Source organism: Silurus aristotelis (assembly GCF_946808225.1).
Source record: "Silurus aristotelis genome assembly, chromosome: 11".
Lineage (NCBI taxonomy): Eukaryota > Metazoa > Chordata > Actinopteri > Siluriformes > Siluridae > Silurus > Silurus aristotelis.
The window spans coordinates 30,719,653-30,744,668 of record NC_139584.1 but is presented as its reverse complement, the minus strand read 5'-3'; the positions used below and the strand labels follow the sequence as shown (position 1 = coordinate 30,744,668).

The 25,016-nt window shown below is 33.8% G+C and overlaps 2 protein-coding genes across 5 annotated transcripts in view; one reads left to right on the top strand and one right to left on the bottom strand.

Annotated features, from left to right (window-relative positions):
* The window catches only part of LOC310732793 (uncharacterized protein), a 339,677-nt gene that overhangs the window by 2,893 nt on the left and 311,768 nt on the right, over positions 1-25,016 (bottom strand). The gene's annotated exons all lie outside the window — the stretch shown is intronic.
* The window catches only part of LOC310732803 (Rieske domain-containing protein-like), a 29,172-nt gene continuing 8,289 nt past the window's right edge, over positions 4,134-25,016 (top strand). The window contains exons 1-2 of the mRNA XM_083553480.1: positions 4,134-4,179; positions 4,307-4,402. Of these exons, the coding sequence (XP_083409606.1) occupies positions 4,143-4,179; positions 4,307-4,402 (133 nt within the window). The 5' untranslated portion in view covers positions 4,134-4,142. The remainder of the gene's footprint in view (positions 4,180-4,306; positions 4,403-25,016) is intronic.

The following is a 25,016-nucleotide window of genomic DNA, read 5'->3' as shown; positions in this document are numbered from 1 at the left end:
GAACCCGGGTCGCAGCGGTGGGAGCGCTGCATCTTAACCACTAGACCACCAGGGGACCTTAATGCAGAAGGTAATAATATATGGTATATTTTTCATCTTCTTTCGGCTTCTCCCATTAGGGGGCGCCACAGCAGATTATCCATCCCCATCCCCCCATGTCCTCTACATCTGCCTCTTTCACACCAACTACCTGCATGTCTTCTCTCACCACATCCATAAACCTCCTCCTTGGTCTTCCTCTTTTCCTCCTTCCTGGTGGCTCCATCCTCAGCATTCTCCTACTGATATGCCCCATGTCCCTTCTCTCCACATGTCCAAACCATCTCAATCTCACCTCGCTCACCTTGTCTCCAAAACGTCCTACATGCACTGTCCCTCTAATAAACTCATTTCTAATCCTGTCCATTGTTGTCACTTCCAATGAACATCTCAACATCTTTAGCTCTGCTCCTGTCTTTTACTCATATATATATAAAAAGACAGGAGGTGGAGCTGGAGGTAGCAGAGCTGAAGATGTTGAGCTGAAGATGTTGAGATGTTCACTGGCATTAACTACATATATATATATATATATATATATATATATATATATATATATATATATATATATATATATATATATATATATACTTTAGGTCAAAAACTTTTAAGTCAAATGTAAGCTGTGTCTTTCTGGTTCGAAGCTCGAATCTACTGCGATAAACAGCAACTCCAATCTGTTAAAGCTCCTCCAGGAACTCCATGCCTCGACAAAGCTAGACGCTAGAAGCTAGAAGCTAACCCGGTGTTCTGTTCTACATTGTTGATAGTTTTCATACTTCAGCTGTAAAAGGAATATTTTTAAGCACTCAACACAACAGCTTTTATGATGCAGAAGCCATTTTAGTTTTTGATTGTAAATAAATTTTTCAGCTTGTTTTGTTATTTATTTCAGAAATCCTTGTGATATATTCAGTGTGTGCTGCTCTGACTATAATAAAATAGTGTTTAAAAATGACTTTGTGTTTAAATCAGTTTTGTGTTTGTAGACCATAACGCATAAAAGGGCATTAATGGGAACATTAAAGAAGGTTCTTTAAAAAAGTAACTAAAAAGTTACTTTTAACAGTAACACATTACTTTTTGGTGTAAATAATCAACAAAGTAACTGAGTGACTTTTTGAATGAAGTAACGAGTAACTGTAACTAGTTACTATTTTTTAGTATCTAGCACAACCACTTCCAGGACAACGGAAACACCCGGCGCATGTGGCAGGGTATTCAGGCGACCACGAATTACAAGACCACATCACCTGCTTGTGACCGTGACCCCTCCCTCCCAGATGTGCTGAACGACTTCTACGCCCGGTTTGAGGTACAGAACAATGTGAAGGCAAGGAAGACCATCCCTCCTCCCACTGACCAGATGCTCTGTCTAACCACAGCTAAGGTGAGGAAAACTATATGCAGAGTTAACCCACGGAAGTCTGCTGGACCTGACAACATTCATGGCAGAGTGCTCAGGGAATGTGCAGAACAGCTAGCAGATGTCTTCACTGACATCTTCAACATCTTCCTGAGCAGCAACGTTGTTCCCACGTGCCTCAAGACAACGACCATTGTTCCCGTGCCGAAGAAATCTACTGTCTCCTGCCTCAATGACTATCGTCCCGTCGTGCTCACACCCATCATGATGAAGTGCTTCGAGAGGCTCGTCATGAGGCGCATTAAGACACAGCTTCCACCCTCCCTGGACCCCATGCAGTTTGCGTATCGTCCAAACCCTTCCACGGACGATGCTATCTCCACCACCCTCCATCTGGCCCTCACCCACCTGGATAACAAGGACTCATATGTACGAATGCTGTTCATTGACTTCAGCTCAGCATTCAACACAATCATTCCTCAGCACCTGATCGAGAAGTTGAACCTTCTGGGCCTGAACACCTCCCTCTGTAACTGGATCCTGGACTTCCTGACTGGGAGACCTAAGTCAGTCAGGATCGAGAGCAGCATCTCCAGCACCACCACACTGAGCACTGGGGGCCCCCCAGGGCTGTGTGCTCAGCCCACTGCTGTTCACTTTGCTGACTCATGACTGTGTAGCAATGCACAGCTCGAACCACATCATCAAGTTTGCTGATGACACGACCGTGGTGGGTCTAATCAGCAAGAACGACGAGTCAGCATATAGAGAGGAGGTGCAACGGTTAACTGCCTGGTGTGGAGCAAACAACCTGTCTCTGAACGTGGACAAAACGAAAGAGATGGTTGTGGACTTCAGGAGAGCACAAAGCGACCAATCTCCACTGATTATTGATGGATCCTCAGTGGAGATCATCAAGAGCACCAAATTCCTTGGTGTTCATCTGGCAGACAACCTCACCTGGTCACTCAACACCAGCTCCATCACAAAGAAAGCCCAGCAGCGTCTCTACTTCCTGAGAAGGCTGTATGCCCCCCCCCCCCCCCCATCCTGACCATGTTCTACAGATGGACCATTGAGAGCATCATGAGCAGCTGCATCACTGCCTGGTTTGGGAATTGCACCGTCTCGGATCGCAAGACCCTACAGAGGATAGTGAGGACAGCTGAGAAGATCATCGGAGTCTCTCTCCCCTCTATCATGGACATTTACACCACACGCTGCATCCGCAAGGCACACAGCATTGTGGACGATCACACACACCCGTCACACACACTTTTTACCCTCTTGCCATCAGGAAAACGGTTCCGAAGCATTCGGGCCGCAACAACAAGACTGTGCAACAGTTTCTTTCCACAAGCCATCAGGCTTCTCATTACACAGAAATGAAACGGAACTCTCACACACACACACACACACACACACACACACGCACTCAAATGTGTGTAACGAACTGTAAACATTTTTCCTGGACTTAACACTTAACACACACTCATCACTAATCTCAATCCATTCCACCACCATTCATTTATTTATTATTTATTATTTATAACTGTACCACACTCTCAACTGCTGTTTTTTGCACATTTATCATTATCACTGTATTTTACTGTTTACATGCTGTTTTTTGCACCTTCGACTGCTGCTGTATTTGTGCACTACATTGTTCTGTTTATAGTCACTTCTGGGATATAGTTTTTAGTTTGTATAGTTTTTACAGTCTTCTTGTACAGTACTGTATAATCAAGTATACAGTAGGTTTACTGGTCAGCGCCATATTGGGTTTTGTGTCTTGTCTCGTGTCGTCTGTCTGCACTGTCTGTCTGCACTGTTTGCACCAGGTTGCACTCGATGCACTTTATGTAGCTTGTGTTGTAGCTCTATGTTGATTTGTCTGTTGTTGTTTATTGTAGCACCAGGGTTCCGGAGGAACGTTGTCTCGTTTTTACTGTGTACTGTGTACCACTGTGTATAGTAGAAATGACAATAAAAGCCTCTTGACCTTGACCTTGACAACACTGGTAATAATATATGGTAAATACAGTAATATACAATATACTGTGTAAAGACTATGCATAAACAGACATGCCAGAATATAATATACTCAAATGGAATGATAGTCATGTACATGTATAAATGTAAGTGTGACACAGTATAACCCTAACCCTAACCCTAGTAGTGCAAATGTGAGATATGGATGGTGCATAAAAAAATAAAAAAATAAAAGAAATGTGTAGTGTATATACAGTGAAAAATACACAGGAAGTGACAACGCAGTATTGAATCAGCTGTTCAGTGCAGTAACAGCTACAGGAGAAATGCTATTCTTCTGTCTGGTTGTGCGGCTCTGAGGCACCTGTAGCGTCGGCGAGTGTGTGTATATTTAGTTTACAGTTTTTTTTACATTTTACAAAAGAATGCTCTTCACATGTTACAATAAATAAATGTTTTCGTAACAGTGATATAAGGCATTTTTTGATGTTCTTTTATTAATTCCTTTTTTATTAAAAAATTGCTGAATAAATCACAAAACAAAAAGAAAATGCAGGTTTACTGTAAAATGTCGATCTTAAAATCTCAATTTAATATTTAAGCTATTAAAGTTTTAAAGGTGAATGGATCTGGGTGTGAGCTCTTGATTCACAACAGTTACATTAACTTTTAAAATCTGCATTTCTGAAACTCATAAAATGGAGTTCTGGCTTTTATTTTGACAGCTTAGTCCGGATGTGACGCAATGGCTCCTGAGCGGAAGTTAAAATCGGGAAAGCTAGGTGGAAACAGGCAGGGAATGTATAACTTTTAAACTAATTTTTATTAGATCTGTTTGTCTTTCTTATGTAAAATAATGCTTATGAATTAAATACACATATTCACACATAGCGGTTTTTCCTGTTACAGTACGCGAAGCTTTTCAGTACAGTGAGACTGGGAGACACCTGCTGGTCAGAAGGGGGAACGGCAGAGATCTACTGCTGCGCTTTATTTCAAAAACTGGTAACACACACATACACACATACATATATACTCTACACATATACTGCACACATATACACGAACACACACATACACTTACACACACATACACATATACTGTACACATATACACACATACAAATATACACATACACTTACACACACATACACATATACTGTACACATACACACACATACACATATACTGTACACATATACACACATACAAATATACACATACACTTACACACACATACACATATACTGTACACATATACACACATACACATATACTGTACACATACACACACATACAAATATACACATACACTTACACACACATACACATATACTGTACACATATACACACACACATATACTGTACACATATACACACATACAAATATACACATACACTTACACACACATACACATATACTGTACACATATACACACATACACATATACTGTACACATATACACACATACAAATATACACATACACTTACACACACATACACATATACTGTACACATATACACACACACATATACTGTACACATATACACACATACAAATATACACATACACTTACACACACATACACATATACTGTACACATATACACACATACACATATACTGTACACATATACACACATACAAATATACACATACACTTACACACACATACACATATACTGTACACATATACACACATACACATATACTGTACACATATACACACATACAAATATACACATACACTTACACACACATACACATATGCTGTACACATATACACACATACACATATACTGTACACATATACACACATACAAATATACACATACACTTACACACACATACACATATACTGTACACATATACACACATACACATATACTGTACACATACACACACATACACATATACTGTACACATATACACACATACAAATATACACATACACTTACACACACATACACATATACTGTACACATATACACACATACACATATACTGTACACATATACACACATACAAATATACACATACACTTACACACACATACACATATACTGTACACATATACACACATACACATACTGTACACATACACACACATACACATATACTGTACACATATACACACATACACATATACTGTACACATATACACACATACAAATATACACATACACTTACACACACATACACATATGCTGTACACATATACACACATACACATATACTGTACACATATACACACATACAAATATACACATACACTTACACACACATACACATATACTGTACACATATACACACATACACATATACTGTACACATATACACACATACAAATATACTGTACACATATACACACATACAAATATACACATACACTTACACACACATACACATATACTGTACACATATACACACATACACATATACTGTACACATACACACACATACACATATACTGTACACATATACACACATACAAATATACACATACACTTACACACACATACACATATACTGTACACATATACACACATACACATATACTGTACACATACACACACATACACATATACTGTACACATATACACACATACAAATATACACATACACTTACACACACATACACATATACTGTACACATATACACACATACACATATACTGTACACATATACACACATACAAATATACACATACACTTACACACACATACACATATACTGTACACATATACACACATACACATACTGTACACATACACACACATACACATATACTGTACACATATACACACATACACATATACTGTACACATATACACACATACAAATATACACATACACTTACACACACATACACATATGCTGTACACATATACACACATACACATATACTGTACACATATACACACATACAAATATACACATACACTTACACACACATACACATATACTGTACACATATACACACATACACATATACTGTACACATACACACACATACACATATACTGTACACATATACACACATACAAATATACACATACACTTACACACACATACACATATACTGTACACATATACACACATACACATATACTGTACACATACACACACATACACATATACTGTACACATATACACACATACAAATATACACATACACTTACACACACATACACATATACTGTACACATATACACACATACACATATACTGTACACATATACACACATACAAATATACACATACACTTACACACACATACACATATACTGTACACATATACACACATACACATATACTGTACACATATACACACATACAAATATACACATACACTTACACACACATACACATATACTGTACACATATACACACATACACATATACTGTACACATACACACACATACACATATACTGTACACATATACACACATACAAATATACACATACACTTACACACACATACACATATACTGTACACATATACACACATACACATATACTGTACACATACACACACATACACATATACTGTACACATATACACACATACAAATATACACATACACTTACACACACATACACATATACTGTACACATATACACACATACACATATACTGTACACATACACACACATACACATATACTGTACACATATACACACATACAAATATACACATACACTTACACACACATACACATATACTGTACACATATACACACATACACATATACTGTACACATACACACACATACACATATACTGTACACATATACACACATACAAATATACACATACACTTACACACACATACACATATACTGTACACATATACACACATACACATATACTGTACACATACACACACATACACATATACTGTACACATATACACACATACAAATATACACATACACTTACACACACATACACATATACTGTACACATATACACACATACACATATACTGTACACATATACACACATACAAATATACACATACACTTACACACACATACACATATACTGTACACATATACACACATACACATACTGTACACATACACACACATACACATATACTGTACACATATACACACATACACATATACTGTACACATATACACACATACAAATATACACATACACTTACACACACATACACATATGCTGTACACATATACACACATACACATATACTGTACACATATACACACATACAAATATACACATACACTTACACACACATACACATATACTGTACACATATACACACATACACATATACTGTACACATACACACACATACACATATACTGTACACATATACACACATACAAATATACACATACACTTACACACACATACACATATACTGTACACATATACACACATACACATATACTGTACACATACACACACATACACATATACTGTACACATATACACACATACAAATATACACATACACTTACACACACATACACATATACTGTACACATATACACACATACACATATACTGTACACATATACACACATACAAATATACACATACACTTACACACACATACACATATACTGTACACATATACACACATACACATATACTGTACACATATACACACATACACATATACTGTACACATACACACACATACACATATACTGTACACATATACACACATACACATATACTGTACACATATACACACATACAAATATACACATACACTTACACACACATACACATATACTGTACACATATACACACATACACATATACTGTACACATATACACACATACACATATACTGTACACATATACACACATACAAATATACACATACACTTACGCACACATACACATATACTGTACACATACACATATACTGTACACATACACACACACATATACTGTACACATATACACACATACACATATACTGTACACATATACACACATACAAATATACACATACACTTACACACACATACACATATACTGTACACATACACACACATACACATATACTGTAACACATATACACACATACACATATACTGTACACATATACACACATACAAATATACACATACACTTACACACACATACACATATACTGTACACATATACACACATACAAATATACACATACACTTACACACACATACACATATACTGTACACATACACACACATACACATATACTGTACACATATACACACATACACATATACTGTACACATATACACACATACAAATATACACATACACTTACACACACATACACATATACTGTACACATACACACACATACACATATACTGTACACATATACACACATACACATATACTGTACACATATACACACATACACATATACTGTACACATACACACACATACACATATACTGTACACATATACACACATACAAATATACACATACACTTACACACACATACACATATACTGTACACATACACACACATACACATATACTGTACACATATACACACATACACATATACTGTACACATATACACACATACACATATACTGTACACATACACACACATACACATATACTGTACACATATACACACATACAAATATACACATACACTTACACACACATACACATATGCTGTACACATATACACACATACACATATACTGTACACATATACACACATACAAATATACACATACACTTACACACACATACACATATACTGTACACATATACACACATACACATATACTGTACACATACACACACATACACATATACTGTACACATATACACACATACAAATATACACATACACTTACACACACATACACATATACTGTACACATATACACACATACACATATACTGTACACATACACACACATACACATATACTGTACACATATACACACATACAAATATACACATACACTTACACACACATACACATATACTGTACACATATACACACATACACATATACTGTACACATATACACACATACAAATATACACATACACTTACACACACATACACATATACTGTACACATATACACACATACACATATACTGTACACATATACACACATACAAATATACACATACACTTACACACACATACACATATACTGTACACATATACACACATACACATATACTGTACACATACACACACATACACATATACTGTACACATATACACACATACACATATACTGTACACATATACACACATACAAATATACACATACACTTACACACACATACACATATACTGTACACATATACACACATACACATATACTGTACACATATACACACATACACATATACTGTACACATATACACACATACAAATATACACATACACTTACGCACACATACACATATACTGTACACATACACATATACTGTACACATACACACACACACATATACTGTACACATATACACACATACACATATACTGTACACATATACACACACATACAAATATACACATACACTTACACACACATACACATATACTGTACACATACACACACATACACATATACTGTACACATATACACACATACACATATACTGTACACATATACACACATACAAATATACACATACACTTACACACACATACACATATACTGTACACATATACACACATACAAATATACACATACACTTACACACACATACACATATACTGTACACATACACACACATACACATATACTGTACACATATACACACATACACATATACTGTACACATATACACACATACAAATATACACATACACTTACACACACATACACATATACTGTACACATACACACACATACACATATACTGTACACATATACACACATACACATATACTGTACACATATACACACATACACATATACTGTACACATACACACACATACACATATACTGTACACATATACACACATACAAATATACACATACACTTACACACACATACACATATACTGTACACATACACACACATACACATATACTGTACACATATACACACATACACATATACTGTACACATATACACACATACAAATATACACATACACTTACACACACATACACATATACTGTACACATACACACACATACACATATACTGTACACATACACACACATACACATATACTGTACACATACACACACATACACATATACTGTACACATATACACACATACACATATACTGTACACATATACACACATACACATATACTGTACACATACACACACATACACATATACTGTACACATATACACACATACACATATACTGTACACATATACACACATACACATATACTGTACACATATACACATACAAATATACACATACACTTACACACACATACACATATACTGTACACATATACACACATACACATATACTGTACACATACACACACATACACATATACTGTACACATATACACACATACAAATATACACATACACTTACACACACATACACATATACTGTACACATATACACACATACACATATACTGTACACATATACACACATACAAATATACACATACACTTACACACACATACACATATACTGTACACATATACACACATACACATTTACTGTACACATATACACACATACACATATACTGTACACATATACACACATACAAATATACACATACACTTACACACACATACACATATACTGTACACATATACACACATACACATATACTGTACACATACACACACATACACATATACTGTACACATATACACACATACAAATATACACATACACTTACACACACATACACATATACTGTACACATACACACACATACACATATACTGTACACATATACACACATACACATATACTGTACACATATACACACATACAAATATACACATACACATACACACACATACACATATACTGTACACATACACACACATACACATATACTGTACACATATACACACATACACATATACTGTACACATATACACACATACAAATATACACATACACTTACACACACATACACATATACTGTACACATATACACACATACACATATACTGTACACATATACACACATACAAATATACACATACACTTACACACACATACACATATACTGTACACATACACATATACTGTACACATACACACACATACACATATACTGTACACATATACACACATACACATATACTGTACACATATACACACATACAAATATACACATACACTTACACACACATACACATATACTGTACACATATACACACATACACATATACTGTACACATATACACACATACACATATACTGTACACATATACACACATACAAATATACACATACACTTACACACACATACACATATACTGTACACATATACACACATACAAATATACAATACACTTACACACACATACACATATACTGTACACATATACACACATACACATATACTGTACACATATACACACATACAAATATACACATACACTTACACACACATACACATATACTGTACACATATACACACATACACATATACTGTACACATACACACACATACACATATACTGTACACATATACACACATACAAATATACACATACACCTTACACACACATACACATATACTGTACACATACACACACATACACATATACTGTACACATATACACACATACACATATACTGTACACATATACACACATACAAATATACACATACACTTACACACACATACACATATACTGTACACATACACACACATACACATATACTGTACACATATACACACATACACATATACTGTACACATATACACACATACAAATATACACATACACTTACACACACATACACATATACTGTACACATATACACACATACACATATACTGTACACATATACATACATACAAATATACACATACACTTACACACACATACACATATACTGTACACATACACACACATACACATATACTGTACACATATACACACATACACATATACTGTACACATATACACACATACAAATATACACATACACTTACACACACATACACATATACTGTACACATATACACACATACACATATACTGTACACATATACACACATACAAATATACACATACACTTACACACACATACACATATACTGTACACATACACATATACTGTACACATACACACACATACACATATACTGTACACATATACACACATACACATATACTGTACACATATACACACATACAAATATACACATACACTTACACACACATACACATATACTGTACACATATTACACACATACAAATATACACATACACTTACACACACATACACATATACTGTACACATATACACACACATACACATATACTGTACACATATACACACATACACATATACTGTACACATATACACACATACAAATATACACATACACTTACACACACATACACATATACTGTACACATATACACACATACACATATACTGTACACATACACACACATACACATATACTGTACACATATACACACATACAAATATACACATACACTTACACACACATACACATATACTGTACACATACACATATACTGTACACATACACAACACATACACATATACTGTACACATATACACACATACACATATACTGTACACATATACACACATACAAATATACACATACACTTACACACACATACACATATACTGTACACATATACACACATACACATATACTGTACACATATACACACATACACATATACTGTACACATATACACACATACAAATATACACATACACTTACACACACATACACATATACTGTACACATATACACACATACAAATATACACATACACTTACACACACATACACATATACTGTACACATACACATATACTGTACACATACACACACATACACATATACTGTACACATATACACACATACAAATATACACATACACTTACACACACATACACATATACTGTACACATACACACACATACACATATACTGTACACATATACACACATACACATATACTGTACACATATACACACATACAAATATACACATACACTTACACACACATACACATATACTGTACACATACACACACATACACATATACTGTACACATATACACACATACACATATACTGTACACATATACACACATACACATATACACATACACTTACACACACATACACATATACTGTACACATACACACACATACACATACACATATACTGTACACATATACACACATACACATATACTGTACACATATACACACATACAAATATACACATACACTTACACACACATACACATATACTGTACACATATACACACATACAAATATACACATACACTTACACACACATACACATATACTGTACACATACACACACATACACATATACTGTACACATATACACACATACACATATACTGTACACATATACACACATACAAATATACACATACACTTACACACACATACACATATACTGTACACATATACACACATACACATATACTGTACACATACACACACATACACATATACTGTACACATATACACACATACACATATACTGTACACATATACACACATACACATATACTGTACACATACACACACATACACATATACTGTACACATATACACACATACAAATATACACATACACTTACACACACATACACATATACTGTACACATACACACACATACACATATACTGTACACATATACACACATACACATATACTGTACACATATACACACATACAAATATACACATACACTTACACACACATACACATATACTGTACACATACACACACATACACATATACTGTACACATACACACACATACACATATACTGTACACATATACACACATACACATATACTGTACACATACACACACATACACATATACTGTACACATATACACACATACACATATACTGTACACATATACACACATACAAATATACACATACACTTACACACACATACACATATACTGTACACATACACACACATACACATATACTGTACACATACACACACATACACATATACTGTACACATATACACACATACACATATACTGTACACATATACACACATACACATATACTGTACACATATACACACATACAAATATACACATACACTTACACACACATACACATATACTGTACACATACACACACATACACATATACTGTACACATACACACACATACACATATACTGTACACATACACACACATACACACATATGTGTACAGTATATGTATTGTGTACACATACACACACATACACATATACTGTACACATATACACACATACACATATACTGTACACATATACACACATACACATATACTGTACACATACACACACATACACATATACTGTACACATATACACACATACACATATACTGTACACATATACACACATACACATATACTGTACACATATACACACATACAAATATACACATACACTTACACACACATACACATATACTGTACACATATACACACATACACATATACTGTACACATACACACACATACACATATACTGTACACATATACACACATACACATATACTGTACACAACACATATACTGTACACATACACACACATACACATATACTGTACACATATACACACATACAACATATACTGTACACATATACACACATACAAATATACACATACACTTACACACATACACATATACTGTACACATATACACACATACACATATACTGTACACATATACACACATACACATATACTGTACACATATACACACATACAAATATACACATACACTTACACACACATACACATATACTGTACACATATACACACATACAAATATACACATACACTTACACACACATACACATATACTGTACACATACACACATATACTGTACACATACACACACATACACATATACTGTACACATATACACACATACAAATATACACATACACTTACACACACATACACATATACTGTACACATACACACACATACACATATACTGTACACATATACACACATACACATATACTGTACACATATACACACATACAAATATACACATACACTTACACACACATACACATATACTGTACACATACACACACATACACATATACTGTACACATATACACACATACACATATACTGTACACATATACACACATACACATATACACATACACTTACACACACATACACATATACTGTACACATACACACACATACACACACATATACTGTACACATATACACACATACACATATACTGTACACATATACACACATACAAATATACACATACACTTACACACACATACACATATACTGTACACATATACACACATACAAATATACACAGTACACTTACACACACATACACATATACTGTACACATACTACACACATACACATATACTGTACACATACACACACATACACATATACTGTACACATATACACACATACAAATATACACATACACTTACACACACATACACATATACTGTACACATATACACACATACACATATACTGTACACATACACACACATACACATATACTGTACACATATACACACATACACATATACTGTACACATATACACACATACACATATACTGTACACATACACACACATACACATATACTGTACACATATACACACATACAAATATACACATACACTTACACACACATACACATATACTGTACACATACACACACATACACATATACTGTACACATATACACACATACACATATACTGTACACATATACACACATACAAATATACACATACACTTACACACACATACACATATACTGTACACATACACACACATACACATATACTGTACACATACACACACATACACATATACTGTACACATATACACACATACACATATACTGTACACATACACACACATACACATATACTGTACACATACACACCATACACATATACTGTACACATATACACACATACAAATATACACATACACTTACACACACATACACATATACTGTACACATAACACACACATACACATATACTGTACACATACACACACATACACATATACTGTACAACATATACACACATACAACATATACTGTACACATATACACACATACACATATACTGTACACATATACACACATACAAATATACACATACACTTACACACACATACACATATACTGTACACATACACACACATACACATATACTGTACACATACACACACATACACATATACTGTACACATACACACACATACACACATATGTGTACAGTATATGTGTATGTGTGTGTACACATACACACACATACACATATACTGTACACATATACACACATACACATATACTGTACACATATACACACATACACATATACTGTACACATACACACACATACACATATACTGTACACATATACACACATACACATATACTGTACACATATACACACATACACATATACTGTACACATATACACACATACAAATATACACATACACTTACACACACATACACATATACTGTACACATATACACACATACACATATACTGTACACATACACACACATACACATATACTGTACACATATACACACATACACATATACTGTACACATACACACACATACACATATACTGTACACATATACACACATACAAATATACACATACACTTACACACACATACACATATACTGTACACATATACACACATACACATATACTGTACACATACACACACATACACATATACTGTACACATATACACACATACACATATACTGTACACATACACACACATACACATATACTGTACACATATACACACATACAGATATACACATGCACTTACACACACATACACATATACTGTACACACATACAAATATACACATACACTTACACACACATACACATATACTGTACACATATACACACACATACACATATACTGTACACATACACACACACACATATACTGTACACATATACACACATACACATATACTGTACACATACACACACATACACATATACTGTACACATATACACACATACACATATACTGTACACATACACACACATACACATATACTGTACACATATACACACATACACATATACTGTACACATACACACACATACACATATACTGTACACATATACACACATACACATATACACATACACTTACACACATACACATATACTGTACACATATACACACATACAAATATACACATACACTTACACACACATACACATATACTGTACACATACACACACATACACATATACTGTACACATATACACACATACAAATATACACATACACTTACACACACATACACATATACTGTACACATATACACACATACACATATACTGTACACATATACACACATACAAATATACACATACACTTACACACACATACACATATACTGTACACATATACACACATACACATATACTGTACACATATACACACATACAAATATACACATACACTTACACACACATATACACATATACTGTACACATATACACACATACACATATACTGTACACATATACACACATACAAATATACACATACACTTACACACACATACACATATACTGTACACATATACACACATACACATATACTGTACACATATACATACATACAAATATACACATACACTTACACACACATACACATATACTGTACACATACACACACATACACATATACTGTACACATATACACACATACACATATACTGTACACATATACACACATACAAATATACACATACACTTACACACACATACACATATACTGTACACATATACACACATACACATATACTGTACACATATACACACATACAAATATACACATACACTTACACACACATACACATATACTGTACACATACACATATACTGTACACATACACACACATACACATATACTGTACACATATACACACATACACATATACTGTACACATATACACACATACAAATATACACATACACTTACACACACATACACATATACTGTACACATATACACACATACAAATATACACATACACTTACACACACATACACATATACTGTACACATATACACACACATACACATATACTGTACACATATACACACATACACATATACTGTACACATATACACACATACAAATATACACATACACTTACACACACATACACATATACTGTACACATATACACACATACACATATACTGTACACATACACACACATACACATATACTGTACACATATACACACATACAAATATACACATACACTTACACACACATACACATATACTGTACACATACACACACATACACATATACTGTACACATATACACACATACACATATACTGTACACATATACACACATACAAATATACACATACACTTACACACACATACACATATACTGTACACATACACACACATACACATATACTGTACACATATACACACATACACATATACTGTACACATATACACACATACACATATACACATACACTTACACACACATACACATATACTGTACACATATACACACATACACATATACTGTACACATATACACACATACAAATATACACATACACTTACACACACATACACATATACTGTACACATATACACACATACAAATATACACATACACTTACACACACATACACATATACTGTACACATACACACACATACACATATACTGTACACATATACACACATACACATATACTGTACACATATACACACATACAAATATACACATACACTTACACACACATACACATATACTGTACACATATACACACATACACATATACTGTACACATACACACACATACACATATACTGTACACATATACACACATACACATATACTGTACACATATACACACATACACATATACTGTACACATACACACACATACACATATACTGTACACATATACACACATACAAATATACACATACACTTACACACACATACACATATACTGTACACATACACACACATACACATATACTGTACACATATACACACATACACATATACTGTACACATATACACACATACAAATATACACATACACTTACACACACATACACATATACTGTACACATACACACACATACACATATACTGTACACATACACACACATACACATATACTGTACACATATACACACATACACATATACTGTACACATACACACACATACACATATACTGTACACATATACACACATACACATATACTGTACACATATACACACATACAAATATACACATACACTTACACACACATACACATATACTGTACACATACACACACATACACATATACTGTACACATACACACACATACACATATACTGTACACATACACACACATACACATATACTGTACACATATACACACATACACATATACTGTACACATATACACACATACACATATACTGTACACATATACACACATACAAATATACACATACACTTACACACACATACACATATACTGTACACATACACACACATACACATATACTGTACACATACACACACATACACATATACTGTACACATACACACACATACACACATATGTGTACAGTATATGTGTATGTGTGTGTACACATACACACACATACACATATACTGTACACATATACACACATACACATATACTGTACACATATACACACATACACATATACTGTACACATACACACACATACACATATACTGTACACATATACACACATACACATATACTGTACACATATACACACATACACATATACTGTACACATATACACACATACAAATATACACATACACTTACACACACATACACATATACTGTACACATATACACACATACACATATACTGTACACATACACACACATATACTGTACACATATACACACATACACATATACTGTACACATACACACACATACACATATACTGTACACATATACACACATACAAATATACACATACACTTACACACACATACACATATACTGTACACATATACACACATACACATATACTGTACACATACACACACATACACATATACTGTACACATATACACACATACACATATACTGTACACATACACACACATACACATATACTGTACACATATACACACATACAGATATACACATGCACTTACACACACATACACATATACTGTACACACATACAAATATACACATACACTTACACACACATACACATATACTGTACACATATACACACACATACACATATACTGTACACATACACACACACACATATACTGTACACATATACACACATACACATATACTGTACACATACACACACATACACATATACTGTACACATATACACACATACACATATACTGTACACATACACACACATACACATATACTGTACACATATACACACATACACATATACTGTACACATACACACACATACACATATACTGTACACATATACACACATACACATATACACATACACTTACACACACACACATATACTGTACACATATACATATACACATACACTTACACACACATACACATATACTGTACACATATACACATACACACACATACACATATACACACATACACATATACTGTACACATACACACACATACACATATACTGTACACATACACACACATACACATATACTGTACACATATACACACATACACATATACTGTACTCATACACACACATACACATATACTGTACACATATACACACATACACATATACACATACACTTACACACACACACATATACTGTACACATATACATATACACATACACTTACACACACATACACATATACTGTACACATATACACATACACACACATACACTTACACACACATACACATATACTGTACACATATACACACATACACATATACTGTACACATATACACACATACACATTTACACATACACTTACACACACATACACATATACTGTACACATATACACACATACACATTTACACATACACTTACACACACATACACATATACTGTACACACATACAAATATACACATACACTTATACACACATACACATATACTTTACACATATACACATACACACACATACACATATACTGTACACATATATACACACACACATATACACTTACACACACATACACATATACTGTACACATATACACATACACACACATACACATATAATGTACACATATACACACACACATATACACTTACACACACATACACATATACTGTACACATATACACATACACACACATACACATATACTGTACACATATACACACATACACATATACACATACACTTACACACACATACACATATACTGTACACATATACACATATACACATACACATATACACATACACTTACACACACATACACATATACTGTACACATATACACACACACATATACACATACACTTACACACACATACACATATACTGTACACATATACACATACACACACATACACATATACTGTACACATATACACACATACACATATACACATACACTTACACACACATACACATATACTGTACACATATACACATACACACACATACACATATACTGTACACATATACACATACACATATACACATACACTTACACACACATACACATATACTGTACACATATACACACACACATATACACATACACTTACACACACATACACATATACTGTACACATATACACATACACATATACTGTACACATATACACATACACATATACACATACACTTACACACACATACACATATACTGTACACATATACACATACACATATACACATACACTTACACACACATACACATATACTGTACACATATACACACACACATATACACATACATATACACACATACACATATACACATACACTTACACACACATACACATATACTGTACACATATACACACACACATATACACATACACTTACACACACATACACATATACTGTACACATATACACATACACACACATACACATATACTGTACACATATACACATACACATATACACATACACTTACACACACATACACATATACTGTACACATATACACACACACATATACACATACACTTACACACACATACACATATACTGTACACATATACACATACACACACATACACATATACTGTACACATATACACACACACATATACACATACACTTACACACACATACACATATACTGTACACATACACATATACTGTACACATACACACACATACACATATACTGTACACATGTACACACATACACATATACACATACACTTACACACACATGCACATATACTGTACACATATACACACATACACATATACACATACACTTACACACACATGCACATATACTGTACACATATACACACACACATATACACATACACTTACACACACATACACATATACTGTACACATACACATATACTGTACACATACACACACATACACATATACTGTACACATGTACACACATACACATATACACTTACACACACATACACATATACTGTACACATATACATATACACACACATACACATATACTGTACATAATACACACACACATATACACTTACACACACATACACATATACTGTACACATATACACACATACACATATACACATACACTTACACACACATACACATATACTGTACACATATACACATACACATATACACATACACTTACACACACATACACATATACTGTACACATATACACACACACATATACACATACACTTACACACACATACACATATACTGTACACACATACAAATATACACATACACTTACACACACATACACATATACTGTACACATATACACACACATATACACATACACTTACACACACATACACATATACTGTACACACATACACATATACACATACACTTACACACACATACACATATACTGTACACATATACACATACACATATACACACATACACATATACTGTAAACACATACAAATATACACATGCACTTACACACACATACACATATACTGTACACATATACACACACACACATATACACATACACTTACACACACACACATATACTGTACACACATACAAATATACACATACACTTACACACACATACACATATACTGTACACATATACACATACACACATACACATATACTGTACACATATACACATACACATATACACATACACTTACACACACATACACATATACTGTACACATATACACACACACATATACACATACACTTACACACACATACACATATACCGTACACACATACAAATATACACATACACTTACACACACATACACATATACTGTACACATATACACACACATATACACATACACTTACACACACATACACATATACTGTACACACATACAAATATACACATACACTTACACACACATACACATATACTGTACACATATACACATACACATATACACACATACACATATACTGTACACATATACACATACACACACATACACATACTGTACACATATACACACATACACATATACACATACACTTACACACACATACACATATACTGTACACACATACAAATATACACATACACTTACACACACATACACATATACTGTACACATATACACACATACACATATACACATACACTTACACACACATACACATATACTGTACACATATACACATACACACACATACACATATACTGTACACATATACACACATACACATATACACATACACATATACACATACACATATACTGTACACATATACACACATACACATATACACATACACATATACACATACACTTACACACACATACACATATACTGTACACATATACACATACACACATACACATATTCTGTATACATATACTGTACACATATACACTTACACACACATACACATATAGAGATTAAGTGTATACTGTACACATCTGTCAAGCATGCCGAGATCCGAGCAGAAGTTGTGGTATCTGATGGAGGGAAAGAAAAGATGAGTTAAGTATCATCTGCATAGCAGTGGTAAGAAAACCCATGTGAGGATTCGACTTGACCAGTGGAGTGGGTATAGAGGGAGAAAAAGGAGGTGACCAAGTACCGAACCTTGTGAGACACCAGTGATGAGTCTGCAGATGTGCAGGTGTGGATCCCCTCCATGTTACCTGGTATTACCGACCTTCCAGGTATGAAGCAA